General features: G+C 36.2%; 2 protein-coding genes across 5 annotated transcripts; one reads left to right on the plus strand and one right to left on the minus strand.

Moving 5' to 3' along the window:
- Nucleotides 1-1,798: 1,798 nt before the first annotated feature.
- On the minus strand, nucleotides 1,799-15,423 carry TL29 (ascorbate peroxidase 4). 4 transcript variants are annotated; one of them, XM_088976991.1, is made up of 12 exons: nucleotides 15,262-15,423; nucleotides 14,922-15,078; nucleotides 14,578-14,676; nucleotides 13,261-13,345; nucleotides 13,148-13,182; nucleotides 12,999-13,064; nucleotides 12,797-12,837; nucleotides 12,189-12,319; nucleotides 11,528-11,634; nucleotides 10,980-11,117; nucleotides 3,166-3,300; nucleotides 1,799-2,284 (listed from the first exon to the last, which is right to left on the minus strand). In XM_088976991.1, exons 1-12 carry the CDS (start codon nucleotides 15,291-15,293, stop codon nucleotides 2,174-2,176), a joined length of 1,137 nt encoding a protein of 378 aa, XP_088833117.1. In that variant the 5' UTR covers nucleotides 15,294-15,423; the 3' UTR covers nucleotides 1,799-2,173. The 4 variants fall into 4 exon arrangements, with proteins under 4 accessions (XP_088833117.1, XP_088833115.1, XP_088833116.1 ...); XM_088976989.1 differs by having other exon boundaries at nucleotides 15,152-15,290; XM_088976990.1 differs by having other exon boundaries at nucleotides 14,922-15,075; nucleotides 15,152-15,287.
- Nucleotides 15,424-15,441: 18 nt separating this feature from the next.
- Nucleotides 15,442-22,601, plus strand: LOC148864605 (LOW PSII ACCUMULATION protein (DUF1995)). Its single transcript, XM_088976993.1, has 9 exons — nucleotides 15,442-15,574; nucleotides 15,821-16,000; nucleotides 17,751-17,798; nucleotides 17,922-17,961; nucleotides 18,056-18,156; nucleotides 19,393-19,585; nucleotides 19,665-19,763; nucleotides 20,053-20,170; nucleotides 22,154-22,601. The coding sequence occupies exons 1-9, from the start codon at nucleotides 15,506-15,508 to the stop codon at nucleotides 22,272-22,274; spliced, it is 969 nt and encodes a 322-aa protein (XP_088833119.1). The 5' UTR covers nucleotides 15,442-15,505; the 3' UTR covers nucleotides 22,275-22,601.
- Nucleotides 22,602-24,006: the final 1,405 nt, after the last annotated feature.

Consider the following 24,006-nt stretch of genomic DNA (forward strand, 5'->3'; position numbering starts at 1 on the left):
TGGCTATTTTGTTTATATATTTTAGCGTATGATTTGCACTAATACATTGCATATTTTGAACTATCAAACGACTTTGTTGCATCCATCTATTCTTGACAACGAAAATTTCTCCCTTTTCTCTGTTTCACCTGAGGGAGTCTTGAAACAATTTGTTTAGAAGTTAGTGTGCACATCCTTATGTCCTGTATTAAAATCTCTCGTAAATGGATTGAATTTTCATTAATAAATCTATGATACCAGAAGAGTCAAAGCACTCCCGTGAATTTTGTTAGAGCACTCATACTTTTTATAATAGTATATATTATTACATATTAACTATTAAACATGAGAAATATGTGCAAAAACATCAAGAAGTATTTTTGACTTTGTGTCGTTTACTAATTGCTAATTATGGTTGTATTTGGTACTGTCGCTACTTCTACAATTCTATTTGCAATGTTTTATGTTGATCAATATAAATTTTTGAGAGATTGTCTTGTCACACATCACATCAGATAACCACTTACATTAAAAAAAATATAAACATTGGATTGGATGTTGGCATTTATAGCAGAAATATCAAATTTGATGTTTCTTGGAGAAATGCCAATGGTACCAAATGTTGTATTGATAACTCAAAATTTTTTGTAGAAAAAAATATATTCTCATAAAATTTGTATGGACCAACTTAAAATACTGCAGCTAGAAGTGGTATCGTATTTATATCAGTGGCTTTATTGTAAAATCAATCTTGGCCTTATTGTAATTGGAACTTGATAGTAGATACATGCCTTGTGTGGTAGAGTTATGTTAGCCCAGACTACTAACAACTTGAGGGCAATGATTAAAATATTGATATGATAAGGGGTATCGTATTTATATCAGTGAACCTAGATATGGAAGGATACATTGATACACAACTATTTACAACATTTAAAACCTTGGGATATGCTATCCCATCCCTCTAATATTTATAAAAGAAACAAAGTAAAAACAAAACAAAAAAAGTATTGGCCATATTGACTCGCACCAATACCCAACTTTGAGTAGCAGCCTACCAGGAGATTTATTGATATTTTAAGGCTGCAACTTGAGCAGGCTTGGGTTGAGCATTTGCTAAAATTTGAAAGAGCACTGGCCCAATGCTATGCAAACCCTTCAAGTTGGTTACTGGATTTTCACCCCTGAATGTAGTATAATCAGCAGGCATAAGGCTCAGTTTAGGAAGAGTATAAATACAAACGTGTATAGTGAAATACAAGGTTTACAAATATGGTATACAAGGGACTGTACATATTTGTATCTTTATTGGGCTAAGTTTGGGAAAGAGTACAAATACAAATATATACAGTGCAAAACCTTGTATATTGTATTTTTAAACCTTGTATTTGCACTTACAGCTCAGTTGGAAAAGAATATAAATACAAATATGTATAGTGCAAATACATAAAAATAATACAAAATACAAGGTTTTATACTCTACAGATTTGTATTTGTATTCACACTGAAGCCTATATATTTGTATTTGTACTCTAAACTAAGCCTAAAGAGAGAGAGAGAGAGAGAGAGAGAGCAATGTGAAGTTTATAAGTTTGTTTTGCATGTTCTACAAATGCGTAGTACGCCACACATCTGGAATATTATGTCATTCCAACTCAGTTCCCAAGTATCAGTATGGTTAAAAATATGCTGTAAGATGGTATTATAAGGCTTCCAAGAAAAAAAAAAACGAATGCCTCTATCAGAAAAAAAAAAAGAAAAAAAGAAAAAAGTTGCATGCTTAAAATCTTTTTGGAAAGAAAAAACCAAATACTACTGGTTTTCCGTGCAGTTCAAAGTAGCCTTCTGGATTAACCACAAGTATAGTGTCCTTGTACAAGTAACATATCTTTCACATTTCATCTACTAAAACTACATGCCAAAATGGTGTATAAGCATAGATTACAAATTTTCTTCTTACCAGAATTACAGATCTAAGGAAAGGATACAAGTTGTAATGTAAGGCTGATAACTATGTAACTCCACAACTCTGGAGACCAAAACATACCATCTCAAATTTGGAAATAAAATTCTATCTCACACTATTGAAATGAAAAATGTTCCTCCAAAACACTGAGCCTCCAAAGGTAAATAAATGTTGTGACTAGGAATCAACTGTGCTGAGTTGGTGTTCTCTTTTATCAGCTCCTTGCTTCTATAACTTGAGTTTGCTTAAATCAACTTTTTGAACAGGATATGTATAGGCTTCATAGTTAATTTTTTGCCCCAGGCAACTAAGTTTCGTTAGGGTAGTTATAAGGTCAACCTGACATGGCACATCAGAAAGACTATTTGTCAATATTGGTAATAAGAACCAAAAGGTTTTTTAATATGCACGAGGAATACAGCATATGTAGTACCATTTCTGTAAAAGCGCAAGAATGAGGAGAGAGAGAGAGAGAGAGAGAGAGAGAGAGTCATGTGATTAAAACATATTAATACCATTTGAAGACTGGACATGTTATACAGGACAAAGTATCCAGAAATTATGGAATGGCATACATGTAGGATAAATTAGAAACTAATACAGCTACATGAACCAAAAGGGCCCCTTTGAGTGACAATCTAAAGACAAATTGAAGTGGTTTAATAATGTGCAGCAAAGACCCATGACTGCACCTGAATTAACAAGCATCTTGGTACAAATTGAAAGGTTCAAAAGGGAAAAGGTAGGCCACAAACATAATAAAAAATAGTTACAACACTGGAACACTTACGATTTTACAAAAGATATGGCCTCACTGGAAAAGTAGAATTTTTCTAACCAATTCCAGACAATTGTGGTACACCTTTGTTGAATTTTGAGTACCAGATGACAGAAGCAGGGTTTATCTAACGAACTCGAGATAATTGTGATGAGAATAAATTTTTCTTGAGTGCCCAACCTGAGAGTGACAAAACATAAGTCTAACCTAACATATTCCAAGCCATAATAGGTAACCTATGGCCAGTGTCTGTCAAGCTCTTTCATTAGGAAGGTGCAGGGTTAGGATTACCCTTGCTTACCCTGGCCAAGCCCCTTTTCCTTATTAGCATTATACCACAAGAAAAATATTCATGACAGGTTTTCTTTTATTACCATTGAATCTTTTTCTTGTCTACTGTTTTGCACTGTATCTGAAAGGACACATAAATAATAGTCCTTACCTCATAGTCAGTCTGAGACACTGTTTCTCGGCTACGTTGGTATTTCTGAATCCACGGTAAAACATCAGGTTCTGAAGCTAATAAACTCTCTGTTTTGCTCTGATCAGGACCCAGGAATGCAGACATAACAGCTAACTAACCAACACACACACACACACAAAAAAAAAATAAATAAATAAATAAAAAATAAAAACAGCTATTAGGGATAATCATCAAAAACTGAAAAACCGAACTGACAAAACGGAATAAAAAATCCTGGTTAACCAAACTGGTCAATTATAGATGCCAACTATATAAGAAAACATATGATAGTCTCTTAAAAGAACAAGATAATTTCAAATATACAGTGTTGAAGATTAATTAGTTTTATGATGTTTTTTTGAGTAGATGTTTTATGTTAGTTGTTAAATACGAGGTGGGGACCAGAGTAGTTATGTGAGTCCAAATTTTATCATGTTTTTTGAGTGTTATATATGCTGTTTTATGTTTTGCCGCCCTATAAGGGCATAGTTGTCTTTGTATTGTTCTATTATTTTAGTATAAATGATAAGTGAAGGGGGCGGCCAAATTATTGCTCTCTTTTCTTTCAACTTCTCTTCTTCTCCTTCTCTCTTCCTTCTCTCTTCAAGAAACTACTTTCTTTCATATTTTTTAATTCAGCAGATTTCTACTTGGTATCAAAGCATTGGCTAGGGTTTCTTGAAGCATTCTCATGCAGCTCTAGATCAGCCGACTGCATGAACTAGTAAAGGGCTGAACGATCTGCTATAGATTGCCCAGTTCTTGGAGTTTTTGGTGGGATCTAGACATCAGGAAGGTGATCTACTGTTCGACATCAAAATCAGGAAGAACTGGAGTATGGGGAAGAGTCCCAAAAAAGTTGGATTCCTTGTTTTTGATATGATCTTGGGCGGCCAGGTATTGTTAGTTTTCTTTTGATTTTCTGAAAAGGGAAGTTTGATTTCTAAAATTTTCTAGGCCTCCCGGAGTGATCGATTCACTTTTCTCTCTGTTGGGAGGTGTGGAGAGGAGAGAGATTTCCCTCCAGCTAGGATTTTCTTCTTCCGGAAGGGTTGGTTTCTATGTGTGTGGTATTAAATTATTTTTTGAAGGTCTCCAATTTATTTTTTTCTTACTGTTGAACTGTTTGAAGTAAAATGGAGAGTTAGAATACCGAGATGAAATCTACCGGTACTATGGGACTGGGTGTTGGAGGTAGTAGTGATATTTTTGGGTCTGGGATCATTACTACAGTAAAACTTGATGGTACAAATTATTTGGAGTGGGCACAATCAGCTAAGATGGCTATTGGTGCCCGTGGAAAATTAGGGTATCTCACTGGGAGGAGAAGAAACCTAATACAGACTCTTCCTGATGGGTGCAAGAGAATTACATGGTAATGTCTTGGCTGTGTAATTCTATGTTACCTCATATTGCAAAAAAATTCCTATTGGCTAATACTGCAAAGGAGATTTGGGATGGAGTGACTGAAACCTACTCTCAGAAGCAAAATGAAGCCAGAGCCTATCAATTAAGAAATCAGGTGATAAGTATGAAACAGGGAGAACAACCTCTTGCTGTGTATTTCTCCATGTTGAAAACCCTATGGCAGGAAATAGATCACTTAGAAACTGTGGTATGGGAAAATGTAAATGATGTAGCAACTTATCACAAACTGGTAGAGAGGAATAGGGTTTTTGAGTTCTTGGTAGGGTTGAACCCTGAATTTGGCATTGCTAGGCAGCATATTTTTTCTAGGGAGGGTGCGACACTCTCTCAAGCCTATGCTTTTGTCTCAGGAGAGGAGAGTAGGAGGAATGTAATGTTGAGACAGCCTGGGATTGACTAGTCGGCTATGGTTGGTACAACAAAACCTAAGCCGGATGGAGACAGGGGGAGTAGTGAGACTAGAAGGGAAGATAATAAGGACTTGGTGTGTGATTACTGCAAGAAGCCTAAGCATACCAGGGACACTTGTTGGAAGCTTCATCCAAATCTTATGCCTATTCGGATAAGAAACAAGAAGGGAAATGCAAATGTAGCCACTACAGGAAACTCTTCAACCCCTCTCTCCCAAACTGATTGGGAATCCATTGCAGTAGCAGCGGTGAGAACAAAATTGGAGAGGTTTGGACAGCTTATGAGTAAGAAAGATTCACCTAGTTCTAGCCTTCCAGATGGATAGCAAAATGCAGGAGCCAACTACACCACTTCCTTTGCACATACAGGTAGTTCATATGCAACTGCAAATCTTGCATTCACTTCAGGTAAGGAGGGACCTCCTTGGATTATAGACTCAGGAACATCTGAGCATATGACTAATGCCCCTACCATTTTCAGTTCCTATCAATTGTGCTCTGGTAGAGACAGAGTCTCTACAGCAGATGGTTCACATATGACCATTGCTGGGAAGGGGACAGTTAGAATGACCAATGATATAACTTTGTCCTCTGTTTTACATGTCCCTAGATTTCATACCAACCTACTGTTTGTTAGTTCTTTGACAAAAAATTTGAATTGTTCTGTGACCTTTCTTCCTCGTAATTGTGTTTTGCAAGATCTGGAGTCAAAGAAGATGATTAGGAGTGGTCGTGAGGTGAATGGAGTCTACCTTCTGGATGAGATTCCGAGACATCAGGGCCATCATGTTAGCAGCAACAGTAGTAGTGGGTCAGAGTCAGTAAACCGGATTATGCTTTGGCACAATCGCTTGGGACATCTTTTTTTTTAATTCTTTGAAATGCCTTTTCCCAAAGTTGTTTGAGTCTGTTCAATTATCTACTTTGGACTGTGAGAGTTGTTAGTTAGGAAAGCATTGTAGACAGTCTTTTAAACCAAGTAATAAAAGAAGTACTGCTTTTAATATTGTTCACACTGATGTATGGGGGCCATATCAAATCCCTTCGATGGGAGGATTCCGTTACTTTCTCTTGTTTGTGGATGATTATACACGATATTCTTGGATATATTTGATGAGATCACGTGATGAGGTTCCTAACTTAGTATGACAATTCCACTAGATGGTTCTCACAAAATTTGGAGTGAGAACTAAGGTTTTTAGATCAGATAATGCTAGAGAGTACTTTGAAAAGGACCTAACCATGTATCGCTTAGAACATAGTGTAGTTCATTAGAGCAGTTGTGCATATACACCACAACAGAATGGAGTTGCTGAGAGGAAAAACAGACACATTGTGGAGGGGGCAAGGAGTCTTATGGTGTGTGCTTTAGTTCCTGTGCAGTTTTGGGGACATGTAGTTCTTATAGCTGTACATGTGATTAACCGTGTTCCTTCATGGACTTTGGGGTTTAAGGTGCCATTTAGCATCCTTTTTCTAGATGGAGAGATATTTCATATACCTCTGAGGGTTTTTGGCTGTGTTTCTTTTGTTCACATTCTTGGCCCTCATCGCAAGAAATTAGATCCTAAGGCCAAGAAATATGTTTTTATTGGGTATGCTCAGAACCAAAAGGGCTATGGCTGTTATGACCCAATGTCGAGGAGCAGATTTGTCACCATGGATGTTACCTTTTCTGAATCCACATTCTTCTTCTCGAGTGGTTCTCCTCAGGGGGGAGAGTTTTGGGGAGGAGAACTCACAATCTGTTCCTCTTCCTGTTTCTGTGGTGCCTCCATCAGTTCAACCACTACCTGCACCATCTGTTCAGCCAGCATCGGTGCAGCCAGCACCTGCACCTCCAGTTTCATTACCTGAGCCACTACAGGCAGCCTCATAGCAATATCAGCGCTGGCAGATGATGGTTGACTCCACGCATCCTCGACCCACACCATTCTCTGTCAGTCCTTCTGAAACTCCAGATTCAACAAATACAATTCCAGGTATTCCTCTTGAGCCTGTTATGTTTTCTGATGATAAAGTTTCTGTCCCTAACACCACTATTTATGCTGATCCCACTGACCTTGATCTTCCCGTTACACTTCATAAGGGGAAGAGAAAGTGTACAACCCACTACATTTCACACCATCTTTCCTACAATGCCTTATCACCCTCCTACTGTGCTTTTCTTTCTTCCCTGGATTCTGTGTCTATACCCAGGAATGTTACTGAGGCTCTCTCCAAACCTGAGTGGAAAACAACCATGCAAGATGAGATGGATGCTTTGGTCAAAAACCAAACTTGGGAAATAGTTGATCTCCCCCCAGACAAGGAGACAGTCGGATGTCGATGGGTATTCACAGTGAAGTATAAGGCCGATGGAAAGATAGAGAGGTACAAGGCAAGGTTGGTAGCTAAGATGAGTTTAGTTCGTATTCTTTTATCTCTAGCAGCGACCTATTCATGGCCCTTGTTCCAACTTGATGTCAAAAATGTTTTCCTCAATGGTGACTTACAAGAGGAGGTATATATGGACATTCTAGCAGGCTTTTATGAAAATGTTGGTAAAGGAAAGGTGTGCAGACTCCGAAAATCTCTGTATGGACTGAAACAGTCACCTAGGGCTTGGTTTGATAGGTTCAGAGGGGCACTCATCCGTTTTGGATACACATGGACACAGTCTGATCACACCCTCTTTGTGAAGAGGAGAGATGCTTTGGTGTCAATTTTGATTGTGTATGTGGATGATATAGTGGTGATAGGAAATGATCTGGAGGAGATTGATGATCTCAAAAAAATCATTGCAGCAAGAATTGAGATCAAAGATCTTGGTGAGCTCAAATACTTCTTAGGGATTGAAGTTGCAAGATCCAAGCATGGGATCTTCATTTCACAGAGAAAGTATGTACTTGACCTACTGCGAGAGACTAGGAAGTTGGGGACCAAACCAGCAGACACTCCTATTGATCCAAATCACAGAATTAATGGTGTGGATGGTGAATTGGTAAAGGATGTGGGGAGATATCAAAGAATGGTGAGCCAACTACTGTATCTATGTATGACATGACCAGATATTTCTTATGCTGTCAGTGTTGTGAGTTAATACATGCATGCACCTTGGGTTCAGCACTGGGAAGCTATTGAGAGAAAACTTGCATATCTGAAAAAACACCCTGGCAGAGGCATTCTTTTCTCAAATCATGAGAATTTGAAGCTAGAATCCTATACAGATGCAGACTGGGCAGGATGCTTAGATGGCAGGAGGTCTACATCAGGAGTGTGTACCTTTGTAGGTGGAAACTTGATCTCCTGGAAGAGTAAGAAGCAAGCGGTTGTGGCAAGGTCAAGTGCAGAGGCTGAGTATAGATCCATGGCTCATGGTGCCTTAGAACTTCTTTGGGTTAAATCTCTTTTGAGTGAGATTGGGGTGAAAGCAGAGGAACCCATGATGTTATACTGTGACAATCAAGCTACAATCAATATTGCCCACAATCCAACTCAGTATGATAGGACAAAACACATTGAAGTTGATAGACACTTTATAAGAGAAAGAGTAACAATCGGAGAAGTTTGTTTGCCTTATGTCTCTTTAGAGTTGCAGCTGGCTGATGTTCTCACTAAAGGGGTGGCAAGGAACAAGCTTGAACATGATCTACGCAAGTTGGGAATGTGTGACATTTACTCCCAACTTGAGGGGGAGTGTTGAAAATTAATTAGTTTTATAGTTTTTCTGAGTAGATGTTTTATGTTAGTTGTTAGATAGGAGGTGGGGACCACAGTAGTTATGTGAGTCCAAATTTTATTATGTTTTTTGAGTGTTATATATGCTGTTTTATGTTTTGCCACCCTATAAGGGCATAGTTGTTTTTGTACTGTTCTATTATTTTAGTATAAATAATAAGTGAAGGGGGCGACCAAATTATTGCTCTCTTTTCTTTCAACTTCTCTTCTTCTCTTCCTCTCCTTCTCTCTTCCTTCTCTCTTCAAGAAACTACTTTCTTTCATATTTTTTAATTCAGCAGATTTCTACTTATAGATACATATCTAGCTTGCAATTTTCCTCCTATGATCCTCCATTTCCTATAGCTCTCTAAGTTGATATCTTTGGTTGATTTTCCCTACAAGACATTCTGAATCCTGCAAATGTGCTTAATAATTGCAACCTTCCTATCTATGCATGGACAGAAATAATTCAATCAATGATTGCTTCCTGTATGGACTAAAAAGAATGAAATCATATAAGTATTTGATTTTCTTTGAACTCCTCACTTTTTGAATAGACAACTAGGAACCTTGGGATAGGCAATTGCTTTTTGGAAGGGAGTCAAAAACTCCCAAGAGTTAATCCAACAATTCAAAACTTGGATTGGTGCATTGGAGATAATGTATGTGATAGCTACAGAAGTTGACTTGCTATAGTTATGGTTGTTTCCTACGTTCTGAAATTGTAATGGTATCATAAAACATAGATAATGTTAGATCAGATAAAATTGCAAGTAAAAATATACGTACTAAATGCTCAAATATATAAAAATTGATTTCACCATATTTTTATCCATATCCAAGAGCCATTACCCAATGTTGGTCTTGGCATTTTTTGCACAAAATGGCCACTTGAACACATGTTTCCATGCCTGTTGGCCTAAAATTTTACCATGCACCAAGCAATTGGCCCCTATTTTCAGTCAATATCCATCATATGGATATTTAATACAACAAAGTTCAGCACTTCTACAATATAAATGTAATATGATACAATCACGTTTGATTTTAATGTTAATTCAATCGAAAAGTGAAAACAATGGATCTTTAACCCACATATTATCAAAATAAGCACAAAAAAATCTTGAAATAGGTTTTTAAATAACCAAAATGTGACCTATTCTAGTAAGGTTTTAAAACAAAAGCCTGTCACCAAAAAAAAATCAATAAAAAGGAAAAGAAATAACAAAAATATAAAACCAGGTCCCCGAAAACAAATAAAGACTTTATATTGTAGAGAGGTTTATCTTCTTCTTGTATCTACTATACAGTCTCTCTTTGTATAGTTTCTTTGCTTGTGCATCTTATTTTTGGGAGTTCCGCCCCTTAGTAATGAAACCTTGAAAGAAAATTGATTCATATCATATGAATCTGATATATCATAAGATTCAAACAATAACCATAAGATTTTCCCAGAAAAATGATTGAATTAAAACAATTAGAACTTGTGATTTGAATAATGAATATTATCAAAAAAACATAAGATTTTAACAATGGTAGTTTATACTTCTGTATGCAAAATTACTGTATGTATCCATTATTCCTTCTCATGCAACGTGGCAAAAATTTTATTAAAATGGTCAAAATAAACCAATCAGGTTTCCTTTTGGATGGTCAAAAAGAATATACATGTGGTCCATTAAATAGTTACTTTGTAGAGCATTATTATCAAATGCCAATTTGGCTATGGACTAATAAATCAAATAGATCAGAAAAAATTCAATTAATAATAAAATACAAGGACTATTTTAATGGAGGTGTAGGCCATCCTTTAAAAAGCATAAGAACCAAAGAAACACACACATACACAAGTGCTATTTTATTTTGTTTTATGTGAAAAATGTTAACTGGTAAAACAGATACCTCTTTTATTTCTTCACTTTGAAATGTTTTGGTAAAAGCATATTGCTTATGCACATTTTAAGGTTGAGTTGGGTTTTATTTTTTATTATTTATTAATTTTTTTTTCTGGAGTATTTGGGCTGAACTAAAGTATATCTGATGAAAACTTGTTTTCCACCATTTTCTCCAAAAGTAAACACCATGGTAAACCAAGCAACAATTATTCTTTTCTTTGCCCTTGGATTCATACCATGAAATGTAGATGGGCACTACCAAGAAAAGTCTTCACATTCTAATTACAGTACTGATATTTATAATACAAGACAGTTTTATTGTGAAGTTCTGATGTTAATGAATGATGGAACCAATTACCTGGCGAGGGCCAAGTCCAACAGCAGAAAACTTATCCTTCATTTCCTGAACTGATGCCTTCTCCCATTGTGGAACCCTTCCCTCTGAATCTGGTTCCTCTGTATCTGTCCTCCCAAATTGTTTATCAAACAAGCCCCACTGGTGGCACAAAAGCAAATAGATGCATCAGTATGTACTTCTATAATCCTCGAGAAGAGTGGAAAAATTATTTATTTTGTGGTTTGCAGAGAAGAATGAGGAAATCCCAGAACCCTCTGCAAACACGCAAGTGATTTTCCTTTAATTTACTTTTGTTACCTTATGGGTTACTTACTATTTCCTAAGATTGTTGAATAATGATATTGCTCATTATAAATTGCACTTAGATTGTGTCACAATAATATATGATTATCCTATAAAAGCCTGAACAATGTATTGCAAAGGATACCTTATGGTAGAAACAGGGATACTTAGTCATTATAGTGACAACATTGCAGTAAAAATATTGTAATTGAAATTCAATATTTTAGAAATATCATTATATTAGAGAAAGAAATAAAGAAATAAACCTGTCCATTTGAGCCATATGCAGTATATAACAAGATCCCCTTCTCTTCATTTCCACCACATTTGCGAATTGCAGATGCAAGGAAGGTACTCTTAAGTGCTCCTTGTGCTGGATTATGAAGAAAATAGAGTAAATGATGGGGATATGGAAGGCATCAGTACTAGTTGATTTCATTTAGCTAACAAAAAGAACAAAAAAAACAAGGTTACTTAACTGGAGGAGAAATTTTTCTGGTAAGTAATAAAAAAGAATAAGAACTAATTGGAGAGGACATTTAAAATAGGTGATACCATGATAGTGAAAAAGAAGACATGACAATAAAAAACCATTAAGCAAGCACCACTGGAAGATAACAGGAAACTATAAAACTGTAGTCTAGATATGGCTTACTAATTCATCAATTATATATATCATTTAGCGGCTGACCACTTGGTTGGATCATTTCCCAAATTGTCAATGTAATTACCTTTATCAAGAACTTAGTGACTTTTAATCTACAGCCTTAACCAAATTACACTGAAAGGCAGATTTATGAGATTGCTTTATTCATTGGAATAATATCAGAGCAGAGCACCAAATACACGACTAAGATAATATGGATATCAACATCTAAGTTGTAGAGTTTATGACTAGAAAACTCAGCATGTTTTGTCCCTTCTCACCTGCATATTGGATGAGATCTGCAAATGAAATGGGTCCACCCTTGGAATAAGAATCTATTTCTTTTTTTGCTTCCTCTAAGAGACTCAAAGCAGCAGATAGCCCCTTATTTTCAGGTCTGCTTATCTCTGAGCTTTAAGAGAGAAAAAGAAGGTAACAAGACCATATCAGTGGTGAAATAAATCTGACATTTGTACTTCAACTTGCAAATGAAAAGGTTTCTCAGATCTTCAATATAAACAATATTAATGCAGAAAAATATGTTCCCTCCATCAACTCTTCATGCAGCAAATGCAGAAGAGGAACCTGTACAACACACTAACTGCAACACCTCCTGGATTGGCTTGAATACACAAGTGAACCTGATCAAATGATTCTAGAAAGTTGATCTGGCTTATGTTTAGGTCAGATGTGTCATGTTGGTCCTATGTCATACAGAAATATCCAAATGCATGGTTTACTCATGGTGCCTTCACTTTAAGGTTGTCTATTTATGCAATCTCAAATCTAGATTCACTGTAAGGTAGCAGGAAGTGACAGAATAAAATTTTATCCTACCCTGCATTATTTGACAATGAATATTATTTAAAATAATATCAGTAAGAAGTACCTGAACCTAATTGATCCATTTGGACCACCAGATTTTGTAGCCTGCAAACATAACCAGATTAGATAAGTCTTTTATTTCTGAAAAAAGGAAACAAAGAAAGGAGAGTTTCTTCTTGCCTTCATTAGTTCATTTTTCCATACGCACAGACACATCAGATACTCCAAAGGCAACAATTTTCAATAGGTAAAGTTCTGAGTCTGACCTTGTCATAAGTCATGGCATCATTCAATGCTAGAGTTAGAAAGGATGGGATGAGCTCTGGATTTCCCTGTAAGGCAGAAAAAAGAAAGTTTTGGTACCTCATAGTTGAAGATATGAATATTCATCACTGAGAATGTGAATAAAACTTGCCTTTATGGTGGTACTTAGGGTCGCCTTAACACTCGCTGTGAAAATAATAAAGAAAATTAAGTCAACTCTGCATAGTCTTAGCATGTGAAAGTAAGGGTTGCTCATGAACTTACAGAGAAACTCAGAGCGTTGTCTTTGTTGTATTAAATCAGCAGCACTGGCCATTTCTACGAGTGATCCAGAGCTTGCTAATATTTCCTGAGAGATAACAACTGGCAGAAACTAATCATCACATTATTCTACAAAGTTGAATTTTGCATACATATTGGTGTATGTCCAAGCATTCATCTTCAGAGGACAACCACTCCTCTATAGTAGAAGCCTTTGTAATTACTGAAGTCTAATGTAGAGCTATTATTGTCATTCACATAACTCGTTCAGGTATTCTTGGTGTCAACTATCAACTTCTTTTAACCTCTAAATTTACTCAAGGTGGGAGGTGGGGGCACCTTAAATGTTATTAACCAGAAAAAGATTGACAATCCTAATGGAGGGGGACATACAACTTACCCCTAAGCCCTAGTTGCATTCTGTTATAAACTCCCAGCCCATCCCACCAGGTATAGCAAGTAAAGGAGGAATAGACCATACTTCATTAAAAAAAAAACTTAAAAATTAATGAAGCGAATGTTTGAGATCCCATTTCCATTGAGTAGATTCTAGAAAGAAGTTATGGAGGAATGGTTGATGTTGTCATTTCTGTACAATGATACTGATGTGCATTTATTTGTTAAATTGAGATTAGTAAAGACATTAGATTTCTCTTTGGAACTTTCATAAGCTCTGCACTTAAATCCCTAGTCCCTTTGGCATAGTGAAGAACAACTCATGCTATATAAAAGAACTCAAAGTGTCTCTTTGAATTAACAACCCATGCTATATAAAGGGCAACCCAGTTGACGAGGCTCCCGCCAATGTGGGGTCTGGGGAGGGACAAATGTAGCCTTACCCCTGAGAGGCTGTTTCCAAGATATGAATCCTGATCACTCAGGTCACAATGGAACAACCTATACGTTGCCCCAAGAACAAAAATGACGAAATTGATATCACCCCATTAAATGGAGAAAGGGCTTGCCAAATGCCAAGTGTAGCATTAGAATCAAGGAATCTGAACTAATAGGAGTGAAACAAATTTGGCCAAGACCTCAAAACATGAATATCAGAAAACAGATATTTATGCAGAATTATCTACTTACGAAAACCACAATTCCTTGTTGTGATTTCCTTATGGAAGACAATGTTGCTATATGAAGCCACGAAGCGTTTAGGATTTCATATAGGTAATTAATTTTCAAAATTTTCCCTTCCTTTTTGTCAACAAACCAGAGGATCTTTTGGTAAATGGAAATTTAGAAGAAGCACAAAAATCCCTTATAACTTGTAAAAAGTTGAAAAATAAATTGAGAAAGTGAGATACTACTGTATAATACCATGCCGACGGTAGCTCCAACACATTTAAGAACATCTCTTCGACGGAATTGACCTTCATCAAGAACTGTAGCTTCAATCTTCCGGCAATAAATGCCACCCTGATTTTCCATATGAAGGTAACAAATTAATAGCTTCTCGATGTAGACACTTTAGGTAATAAATTCTACATACTCAAAACTTCAGCGCTGGAACTAAATTTTCTAACCACAAAGGGGAAAATAGAAAGAGAGAAAATCCAAATGGGGTTCCAAATGAAGCAACTTAAATGACAATTTTAACGAAAAGTAAGAAGCATTACTGATCTCAGACAAAGAATAGAGTTCTGGATTGTTGGGTAGCTTACAGGGAAGTATCTATGTGTAGTGATGAGAAATGTCTGAGAAGACGCAGGAAGCAAAGTAGGGAGGCTTGACAGGAACGAGAGTGATGCGGCCACCATTTCTGCTCTGTTGTTTCGAAGTTTCGACTTCTCAGATGAACACTTCTTGCCTCGCAGTCTTCTGAACAAGGAAATTCAATTAAAACGTATGGAGTTTATGTTCATGAATTCATGATAAAAAGTGTTATCCTAACTGGATAGATGAGATTTTCCTATTGGACCATCTCATGCACTGTGATCGTCGGTTAGCGCCTCTGTGATGCCTAAAAAATTCACGGAAAATCCTCTGCCATACATCACATACCGTTCACCTGGAACCCCCTTCTGAATAATCATTCGTATCCCGACAGTGGGTCACTTTTTTCACCATTTCAAGGCGAAGATGGATGAGTTGTTTGGTGGGACCTCCATGTGTATGTCTAAGCCACACATCCGTTGGACATGAATCTCCATGTCACACTGCATAATTTCTCTAACCGGAAGTTGGAACCTCAACGGCTCAAGCATCTGCCTGTGTTTTCTGCGCGGAGATTAACCGAGTTTCAAAGATGCCGTTAACAGACACCTCAACTGTTACCAGGGTTCCGATTGCGATTGCTTCTCTTCCAAAGCATAAGGTGATTTTCGTCTTGTCTTTCTTCATTTTCTTCTCTCCTTGAGCTGTTGGTCATTCTTTTTGCCGAAGAAAATTTATCTTTTCCTGCCTTCTCTTTTTACTTGTAAGGGTTCTGATTTGTGAATTGTGAAGTTAGTGATTGCTCCGGTCTTATCGTCCTGGGTACTAGTTTTCTGGTGAAAGAAGTATTAAAATGCGTAATTATGAGCACCCCTTGAACTGATTTGTTTTGCCTGTTAAATTTTAGGTTTTTGATCGATCAATTCTTCAAATTGCCAAGAGTGCGAATAATAGTTGCCGAAGCTTTTCAGCGATCAAGATTTCTAGAAACTATGATTTTGTGGTTCATTCAGTTTCCGGAGATGCTAGTGCTTCGGTTGGGTTTGATGTGCCATTTCCTAGAGATTACTCGGAGCTTCTTGAACAAGTAAGACTGCTTCATTTATGAATATCTCTGTTGAAGCTTTTGTGGTTAACATATTATTAACTTCAGAGATTTTAGTTTCTGGCGTGGGTTTGTGTTTGTTAGTAGCAGCCTAAGACAGAAAAGGCACCCAGAATAGTATGTTCAGTTAACATGTAAGAAAGAACTAGCAGACTGTTTCTTTCTTTTATAATTTTTTTTATAGGGAAGTAGCAGCCTATGGCCAACCAGTATCCTTGCTTGACATGCCGCAGTTAATTTGCACAGAGTAGCACGACTAAATTCATGGCCTCAATAAAAGGATTCTATTGAACATAACTGGACATCTTATGATCAGCGTTTCCACTTTCCACCAGCTAGTGTCACTATTATATGATCCTGGAATAAGTCCATCTGGAAATCCTTTGGAGAAGTGAGTTTTCTATTGTATTGAGAGATGCAAAGGTGTGGTGTAGAATGTCAATATTATGGGGAGTGACAAAGCACCATGAGGCAGATGCCAATTGGTGGTGATCTTGCTTGACAACATTAGAGTGGAGTCTGGGGTTCATTCCTTTGAGGAGTCACATTTACATGTTTAGTGATATCAGGTAAAGGATGAAAGCACCATGAGGCAGATGCCAATTGGTGGTGGTCTTGCTTGACAACATTAGAGTGGAGTCTGGGGATCATTCTTTTGAGGAGTCATATTTACATGTTTAGTGATATCAATTTAAGGATGAAAGCATGTTTTGGGTTTCGGATCACATATTAGGGACACTTCTATATGGTGATCACAGCCATCGAGTTGACGTGGAAAGGTCTAAACTAAATTATTTTGTATCAAGAGGGGGCATTGTTGGGCTCAGAAAAAGAATCACGGTGAAATAGGAGATGAGAAAGTTTGTTTAGGTAGAAAAGAGGAGGCTTTCAGCATATATGAATCAACTGCATCAGAGGGGGAGAGGTGTTTGTCCTCAAACAAGGAGGAGCTGGATAGAATAACCAAGATTCAGCATTCTCCCATCTAGGAAGCACAATTGAATAAATAGGTGGGATTAAACAAGAAATTGAGTGCTTTTTCTTGGACATAATCAAGTGTTTGAATTCTTCAAATGCATAGAGAAGAGTGATAATTGACACTAACAAGGAAGCAACTTTAATGCACTTCGCCATAAAAAAATTAAAAAAAAAGACTTATTGCACTTCAATGATGGTGATGCTAACTTGGAAAAAAAACCTGAGGGAAAACACTCACTGTTAGACCTGTTGCTTATTCCTTTCTGCTGGTATATTATTACACATTTGGATTCTCGCTTTCTTTTCAGAAGCAGCAACTGAACTTATTAACATGAAAAGCATAGTAATTCTGCCCATTCATTAACAATGCTTATTCGTTCATTAACCTGGGAAAAAACACTCATTGTTAGACCTCTTGCTTATTCATTCATTAAACATGCTCATTCATTAACCAAAGATGGTTTCAGTTGGGAAGTCATGTACATATGCAACTTCCCTAGATTTCAGTGTTTCTAATAATCAGTTTCCTATAATAATCCAAGAAAGTGAAAGGAATATAATCAGAAATTGAGATGGGATACCATCCAATATGCTTTCTTACCAAGAAAATGAGGAACTTTGTATATATAACTTCTCACAAATATTAATTGGAAATCCCTTGAACTTTAACCTTGAAACATATCACCTCTCTCCCTTGCCATTTCATATCTTCAATTTTAAATGATCATTAATCCTTGTCAATAATAACTGGCAGGCAAAACAGGCAACTGAATTGGCCTTGGAGGATAAAAAGCAGCTGATGGTGAGTTTTTCTTTGTTTTGTTTTGTTTTCTTGTCTTTGTGTCTGTGAACAATGATATCAGAAAAACACAGGTTTCACCCCTATAGCTACCACATAATCATGAGCACCAAATATTTGTTACAGGAGATTGAGTTTCCAACTTCTGGACTTGAATCTGTTCCAGGTTCTTTGTACAACCTATGTAATTCTATTATTTTTTAAATCCATTGTACCAGTTGGTCTGAAGTGCCTTTTTTTGTATGTAAAACTTGCATCAGGTGATGGTGAGGGAGGTATAGAAATGACAGAGAGCATGCAGCTGATTCGAGAGTTTTGTGACCGGTTTATAAGTCCAGAGAAAGCTACGCGAACCAGAATAGTATGTTAGATTGTTATTGAACATACTCTTGTTTCTTTATGTTTCTTCATTTAAAAAGGAAAATGCTAGAATGCTAATTTTCTAGGTTTATGAAAGTTGTTTCCATGTTTTATCAAATATCATTTTAGCTTAGTAGTAAGCAACCAAAATTCAACTCTGATGATACTAAATATACATTTTTGGTTGAATGAATGCAGACAAGTAGAAAAGCATTCTTACTTGATCTTTTGACAATGTTAGGCTTATGAAAGTTGTTGATCCTTGAGGCATTATAGATTAGTTCATTTGGCATAACACCATTTCAGTTACCAGAGATTTTTGACAAAGAAATAATATTAACAGGATCCAAGTGCTACTAAGGAGAACAATGTCCAAAGAATTGTAACTGGATGCCTGAAATAGGGATATTTCAGGACTTTCATATAACCCTACTTAACTCAGCCTTAATCCTAACTACTTGATGTTTTCTACATAATCCTATTCGACCATTGTGCTCTATCAAGAACCTTGTTTTCTATCAAATCTTATGTCCTTATTTATCATTTTTTTACTTTTTCACCCTATATTTTCTTTCGTCTTCCCTTCGCTCTTTTAGAATCTTCTACTTTCACCAAGACGCTCCTCACTGATGCCATTCCTTGTATCATCTATGCATACTAGTAAACCATCAAAGTCAACTTCCCCTCATTTTGTGATCAAATGGAGCTACTCCCAAGTCTTCTAAATGCACTCATTTCTCATATTATCCTTTGTAGACTTTCCACTCATTATTCATACCAGCATCCTCATCTCAGCTATACCTTTCAACCTGTCCAGCTACATGATATCTGCATTGTAGCAGTACCAATCTGGAAAAAAAAAAGTCTGGTCTATTCTATGGTCTTGATGCACGACTATCAAGTTTGAAAATTTTCTTAATTAGAGATAATGAGAAAAGAAAGAAAAAAAAATAGTAATGCAGCTAAGGTGATTGGATTTCTTTCAGAGATTTCTCTGGGAAGATGACCACTTTCCATTTCTCATTAGTAGTTCTCATGGTACTTTTTCTTTTGTTTATATTCCATTAAGAATTATATGCGGTTTTCTAGTACAAGAAATCAATACATCTAGTTCACTCACATGGTAAAATATATGCACAGAAATTCTCAAAGAAAAGTGTTGGTATACATATTCTGCATTCAGTCACTTGAATTTTTCTTCTGTCCATGTATTTGAACCTAACTTCATTTCATCCAGTTTTTCCCAGAGGCAAATGAAGTTGAATTTGCAAGAAAATCAGTATTTGGAGGAGCTTTATTTAAGCTAGACTATCTCACAAAGCCATCATTTTTTCAAGATTTCGGTTTTGTTTCAAAGGTCAAAATGGCAGGTCGTGTAAAACCAGAGGATGAATTGTTCATGGTTGCTTATCCATATTTTAATGTCAATGGTAATTCTGAACTCTCTCTTCACCATTTAATATTCAATTTGTAGGCTTAACATATCAAGAACTCCCATTTGCAATCCAGAAATGCTTGTGGTGGAAGAGCTTTACAGAGAAGCTGTAGTAAACACTGCTCGAAAACTAATTATATTTAATGGGGAGCTTGATCGCATAAGAAGTGGGTGTATCCTTCTGTATATTACATGTCATTACTATGTTTCCACAGATAAATAATAACCCATTTGTTTTATGGGTTTGGATTTTTTTAGAACATTGATTTTGGATATGAAGAAAAATGGCTGGTTATGAACCTAACTCTTTAGAAGACTAGAGATACTGAAATTATCCAAAAAAACCACTGTCATTTAAGTGGTTTCTAGAAGTATAAGAAAGGAGTTCTTGAAGATATGCTTGAAACAGTGATTGGCTTTTCCACTCTATTAAGACCAGAGTTGACCTTGAGTTGAACCAAGATTATCCACCATTCTTCTATCCAAAGCTGGCAGCACTCTCAAAGACCTTCTTTCCCAAAATGGAGACAGTGTATTACATTCACAATTTTAAAGGGCGCAATGGAGGAGCACTTTTCAGGTTTGTTGTGAGATCACCTGTCAACTTTATCTTTATTATCTTCTTGGCACATCTTCCAAGAAAAAAAAGGAGACCTAAAAACCAAAACAATTAAAAAAGGAAAAGAATAAATCCCTATTAGAGATATATTTATCACTAAATTCTAGGATAAAACTCATACTACTAAAAATACATGTTACCTCTGCCCAGTTGGAGAAAAATGAAATAAAAATATATTGATTCTCTTTTGGAGTACTTCACTATTTGAATAGGGTTCCTAATTTTTCTATTTTTTTGTTAACAAATGTTTTAGTTATACAGAAGTGTACAAGTAATTGAAAGGGGTTTGAGATTATCTGAATATAGTGTAGATCACCATACAAAAACATAAAAGGTTACAGACTTTGGGTATATATGTTGAGATGCCCTCAGAGACTTTTGTGTGTTGTTCCTTAGACAAACCAAAAATAATACCAAAAGAAAAAAAAAAGGTTATCCTATGTAAATATCCACTCTTCTGCATTAAAGGAAATAAAAGGCCAATTCTGCATCAGTTCATGTCTATTTTGAAACCATCCAATCGACCTGGAAGATAAAAATAAAAGATAGCCAAATCCTTTTTAGTGCCTTGAAATTAATGAAAAAGCGATTGAATTGTCTTCAGTATTCAGAAAACATATTTGCTTGCCCCTGTCTAGGAATTCTGCCTAGCACCATGAACCATGTAAATGCTTTCCATATTTTTGCAGTTCCACATTTAAATTTCACAACCGCGCTTATTTTATATGTTGTTGAAATATCTAGTTGAGAATATATCCTTGGATCATCCTCTCAAATTCTTTGATCCTCGTGGTTTGGTTCCATATTCGACTCCTACAAACCACTTGACTTCTGATCTCATGGCATTCAATAATTCTAGATTCTATTCCTTAACAAGCATAATCTGTAAATACAAGGATATAAATTTCATAGTATGAAGTTCCAAAGGTTGTATCCTCCAAAAATCTGACATAATTCAGTATCCATGCCTTATCCCAACTATATTAACTGTTAAACTATAGTGCTTAAATCATTTCTTCCTATTTCTACCCATGTCCTTATTGGTCTATCCTTATCTCTTCTAACCCCTTCAACTTGTAACAAATCACTTCTTCTAATTGGAACTGTTGGTGGTCTTCTATGCATGTGACTAAACCATGTTAGCCTATTCTCTCTCATTTTATCACCAAAATCTGGCTTAATCCGTATACTCATAAATCATGTAAATGCTTTTATCCTTGGAGGAAATGCACTAACCCATATTTTTGCAGTTTTACATGTAAATTCCACGACCACCTTTATTTTATGTGTTGTAGAAAATTCTTTGATCCTTATGGTCCGGTTCCATGTGAGTATGTGACTTATAGTCACATGACTTGAAGTCCGAGCATCCTCCCAAAACCTGACTTATAGTCCGAGCGCCAACACAAACAACAAACTGAGCTAAAATCATTGCGACATTTCACGATCCCTTTCCAAACAGATATCCCATGTATAGATGTTTCTTAAAGGGATTCCCATCTGAAAACTATTTTTTCCATTAGCACCCTTCTTCATAATGTCCCTTCCTTTTCTCAAAACCTCCAGTCATTTTTCTTCAAAGTTCTCTGTTCATCAACTCTATGCTCCATATCTTTGATCCTCCCATACGTTTTATCTAATGCACCCATTATCTATGTTTTGTCTTATACACCCATTGTCATATGACAAAGTGATTCTTTTATCTTTTATTCTTCCACCTTGCCATAGGAAATTTGTTTGTATTTTTTAACCTTGTCTGCCAGCTTCCTAGGGCTCGTATCAAAGACATGTATCAAATGAGAAGGCTTGACCGCGTGCTCTTAATAAGTGTGATGAGAGGACACATACATACAACACGTGTAATCTTATAAGTAGTCCCTACTACTTTATGCTTTGAAAATTTGGTGCATTATTTGTTAACGGTATTAATCTGGTTTCTAGCAGGTGTTATCCAGGTCCTTGGAAGGTCCTGAGGAAAATAAACAATAAATACATTTGTTTGCATCAACAGGAAGTGATGCCATCCCTCAAGGAAGTTGCCTTGGACATTCTTCCTTCAGCTTGACTATTGGGATATGAATCACTTACAGAAGAAGGTACCCTAATTAGTTCAATTAGTCTTCTTCTCTAGATGCTCTCATCTGTTTTCCATGCGGAGGAATGATGCAGCAAATTTAAACTGTCCATGGGGCTCTCCAGATTGCCTATACAGTTACTCCCTGGTCCAAATCAGCCCTATATCACATATTGTATTGGAGTTTTCTCCAAGTGATCAGTTCTACACAGTTGATTTTCTTAATTCAAAAAGTACCTACAGAGAAATGATTGTATTATGAAGAATGGTGCTGGCACTGCACGCCTTTTTAGTTTTATTTTGACAACTATTCCTCCATGAAGTATTTCAGTCATGCTTGCAACCATGTGAATCAATTGCATGTTGCCTTAGCAATCTGATGGTAATACAGTACCACATGGCAGTGAGTTCACCAAGTCCTGCCATTTCATTGTTAGAAACTTAAAGCCAAAAGCTTGGATATTCAGTGCCTGTTTAGGAGGGTTTTCACGTTGCGGCTTCTCGTATTGCAAAGAGCCAAGAAACCATGTCATCAAGCCTTGATAAAATCCGAAAAGCCTAAAAAAGGCTTCCATGAGCCAAAAAATAGATTTTCCAATGAAGCCATTTCTCAGAAGCCCCTCAGTCAACGCAGCTCAATCACTTACAGAAGCCTCCCAAATAGGCTATGAGAGGGCTGAAGCATGGCAGCTTCTAGCCTTCTGAACTGGGCCCTATACAGATGGCCTATAAGCTTTCTTTGGTGAAAAATCCCAAGAGCGCAAATTAGCTGTTGGTCAGTCATTTGAAGAGCTGTCCACTTCAACTCCTCTGTTTCACGGGGCTAGATGAAATTATATTCATGAGAATCTAGAACCATAGATCCAGAGTCCACGACAAAATAGCACAAATCATATGCAACAATCATATCTTAATTATTAAATCAACTATTCTATACTTTATTACTTATACCTTTGTCCATTACCAAAAGTAAGTCAACTTCTTAATATGCTAGCAAATGACCATATTACTTCTTAATATAACTAATGTAAATTAAATTAGTTTTGTGAGTAATGTTTTTTTTTGTTAGTAAATATGTTGTTATTTATAGTACATTTTTTTTGGTAATCATTTATAGTACATTAATGTATTAATTAATAATTCATAGAAATATATAATCTTAATTTAGAAGATATATCAGATCCATTAGAAGACATAATATACATATCATATGTAATTCATGAATTTTAATTACTCAAATAATTAGTGTTACCATAACAGGAGATGGATCAGTACCTCTCTATACATTGCCCCTGCTCTTCAATATGTAGAATTAAATGTATCTTCATTCGGTATGGTAAATTCAGAAAATCCAACATCCAGTTACTTTGGCCCTGTCAAAGCATGTATCATCATGCTCTGACACCTTTCCAATTGTTTCTATCAGGTCTTCAGGATGTATTAGTTGGAGTGCTAGATAAGGTCAATGTCCAAAGTTGGAACTGTTTCTTTTGATCAAATGCAGAAACACCATATGAGTTGGAAATGTGCGAACACTACAAGTTTTTTTGGCTACAAGATAACAGTATATGAGTTAAATCATAGAGCAAATGTTCATTTCTAATAAAGTAATTATCAAGACACCGTAATTCACCAATATAAACCTAAAATTCTGGTCAAATCCCATGCAAATGACACATGAATAAACTTGACATGTATGATTTTTCTTGAACATAACATAGTG

The sequence above is a fragment of the Nelumbo lutea genome, chromosome 3, assembly GCF_056320005.1.
Source record: "Nelumbo lutea isolate HS-2025 chromosome 3, American lotus-T2T, whole genome shotgun sequence".
NCBI lineage: Eukaryota > Viridiplantae > Streptophyta > Magnoliopsida > Proteales > Nelumbonaceae > Nelumbo > Nelumbo lutea.